General features: G+C 42.0%; 1 protein-coding gene across 1 annotated transcript in view; it reads left to right on the forward strand.

Moving 5' to 3' along the window:
- The window catches only part of LOC122253124 (uncharacterized), a 2,078-nt gene extending 1,655 nt beyond the window's left edge, over window positions 1–423 (forward strand). The window contains exon 5 of the mRNA XM_043015942.2: window positions 1–423. This exon is cut by the window's left edge and continues 55 nt beyond it. Within this exon, the coding sequence (XP_042871876.2) occupies window positions 1–57 (57 nt within the window). The 3' untranslated portion in view covers window positions 58–423.
- Window positions 424–2,500: the final 2,077 nt, after the last annotated feature.

The following is a 2,500-nucleotide window of genomic DNA, read 5'->3' on the forward strand; positions in this document are numbered from 1 at the left end:
CAATGCGGGCCCAAGGCGCTCCAGTTCCTGATCGACCTGCGCAAGGCGGCCTCGTGATAGAGGATTTCCGGGGTAGACAGAAGGAACACGAGAAGGAGGGAAGGAAAGTCTACGTATGAATATGTTACCCAGCAAATGAAAGACGCGTGAGCAATGTTAATGAAGTGAAGCTAGAGAAGAAAGCAAGGCACAGAGTGTTACAAAAATGTACAAAAGGCAAGAGGATAGTACAGTTATTAAAGTTATTGTTTAGAGTTGGTCCTTTGACTCACAGTTTTGTGAGGAAGGTATATGTGTCTATGTTTCATGTGCTAATAAACCAAAGATAAATTAGGAGATATGGTAGCTATTTGTTATATTATTTATATTGTAGTCAGTTAATTATTGGTATTTTTAAAAGTGAATAGAATATTACAAAGTTTAGCCGAGTGTCAATGCTGCATCCCAAGTTTTATTCTGGTTTCGTGAAATTATCACAGGGCGATATTTGTAGAAACAATCTAAGAACGCGTTCTAAATTATGCTAATATGGTCTTTAGTTTCTATAGACGCTGATTGGCTGGTGAATGCACTGCCAGGCGTTGGGCGAATCATGGGAAAAAGTGTCTAAAATCTCATCTCACACATCGGGTTCTCAAAACAACAGCAAAAAATCGACATGCACGAGAGACATGGTGGCTATATTTCCCACTGACGTTTCCTATATCTACTGAAAAATATTAGATCTTTTTCAAACGTATTTCGCAATAGGCAGTATTTGTTTAAGTACTTTTTTTTCTCGAAAATGGTAGACTAAAAAACAAAGTCCTGATCAAGGAAAAAAGATCTCTCTTTCTAACCCTCCCTTTCCTTCTTTTACAAATCTCTTTTTCTCTCATTTTCTCAGTCTATAGACGTCTTATCGTATTTCTACATCTCTCTCTCTCTCTCTCTCTCTCTCTCTCTCTTTCATGTCTGGTGAGAGATATTTGACACAATGGTATTAATGGCCAGTTTTTTTATATAATCAAAGACTGCCATATCCTTTATATTCCTTGGTCGGAGTATCCTGGTTTTAACAGGCAAATACTGAGGATGTGTACGACCCCTGATCTGGATAGACTTTCCACATGGACATGCGGTACTGCCAGCAAGTCCCCATTTAAATAGGATGTCGTTGGTCTTCCCAATCCTGGCTCTTGCAAGACAGTGCAACCCATTTCTCCCTCTTGAAGCATGTTCGATGTGAAGAAGTCTCAGATGGTGATGGGAGTATCTCAGGTCTCACCACGAGGTACGATGAAGACTATTCACGTTACTATCATTGGCACCAGAATGGTGGATGGTGTCAGGAAGCTTTCTATGGTACAACCATTTTTCTCTGGTTCCTGTCATCACGCATATCCGGCGCCCAACAGTGCAACTGTTATCAGCGGCGGAGATGCCTCCTCCAAGTTAGCTGGAGACTGCGAGCTAAGAAAGGAAACTTGGGACCCCTACTTAGTTCTTTTCTTCGTTAGAAGACGTCCCTGTCTACCCTCCTAAGGCGTGATCTTATCACCCGGGGGGCCACGGCGGGTCGTACTCGACCCATCCGTCTATGATGATGATCGTATGCGGTCTACTAAGGTGTGAATTCTACCGTGACCTCACCTCACCTCTCGTGCCGTCCACCACCACTGGTCTACCGCTCACGTCAACTAAACTAATCGGAACTGTTCGATAACCTTTGGTAGACCGCACACTATAATAGCAAATGAGGTAGACCGCACGTTATAGTATTTGATACCGTGGTAGATCGCACACTGTAGTAGCACCGTTTTTCGTATGTATGTCAATGGATATATATATATATATATATATATATATATATATATATATATATGTATGTATATATATATATGGTAAATTTTCCGAAAAACGCCGCGTTACGAAATACCACAAAAGTGGTATCGATGGATTCCTTTCAACCTCTACTATTCATATATAGTGGAAATAATGCGCGATTCCACCTCTGGACCCCACAATCTGGGTTCCGATAGTAGGGGAGGGCATGAAGTAGATCAGGGAAATTGCGGGATAAAATATGAATTCCGGCCATATTTCGTTTGCAAAATCTTAACCCAATTACCTACCTAACTTTGCCTAGTTTTGAAGTTAGCCCTACCCAAGGGGGGACCCCACTTTTTAAGACACTTCGTGCTACTTCGGTATCACGAAAACCTTAACCCAACTACCTACCTCACTTTGCCTAGTTTTAAAGTCAGCCTTTACCAAGAGGGAGCTACGCCCCCCTGTGAATCTCCCCTATTCAGAGCACTTCGTGATACTTATGATGCGTAATTAGTTCTGTAGATGAAAATGCCGCGACCACGAATAACCTTCACACTGCGCCATGATGACGGCAACTGAGTCTTCGTCTTATATATTCCTCAGGATAGGAAACTAGGACCGATAATGACGCGACCACTCAATAGAGGGCACTCTATGATTATACTGTAAACAATGGGGAATATTGCGC

This window comes from Penaeus japonicus, unplaced genomic scaffold (assembly GCF_977035675.1).
Source record: "Penaeus japonicus unplaced genomic scaffold, GWHDUDI00000001_assembly GWHDUDI00000015, whole genome shotgun sequence".
In the NCBI taxonomy this organism is placed as follows: Eukaryota; Metazoa; Arthropoda; class Malacostraca; order Decapoda; family Penaeidae; genus Penaeus; species Penaeus japonicus.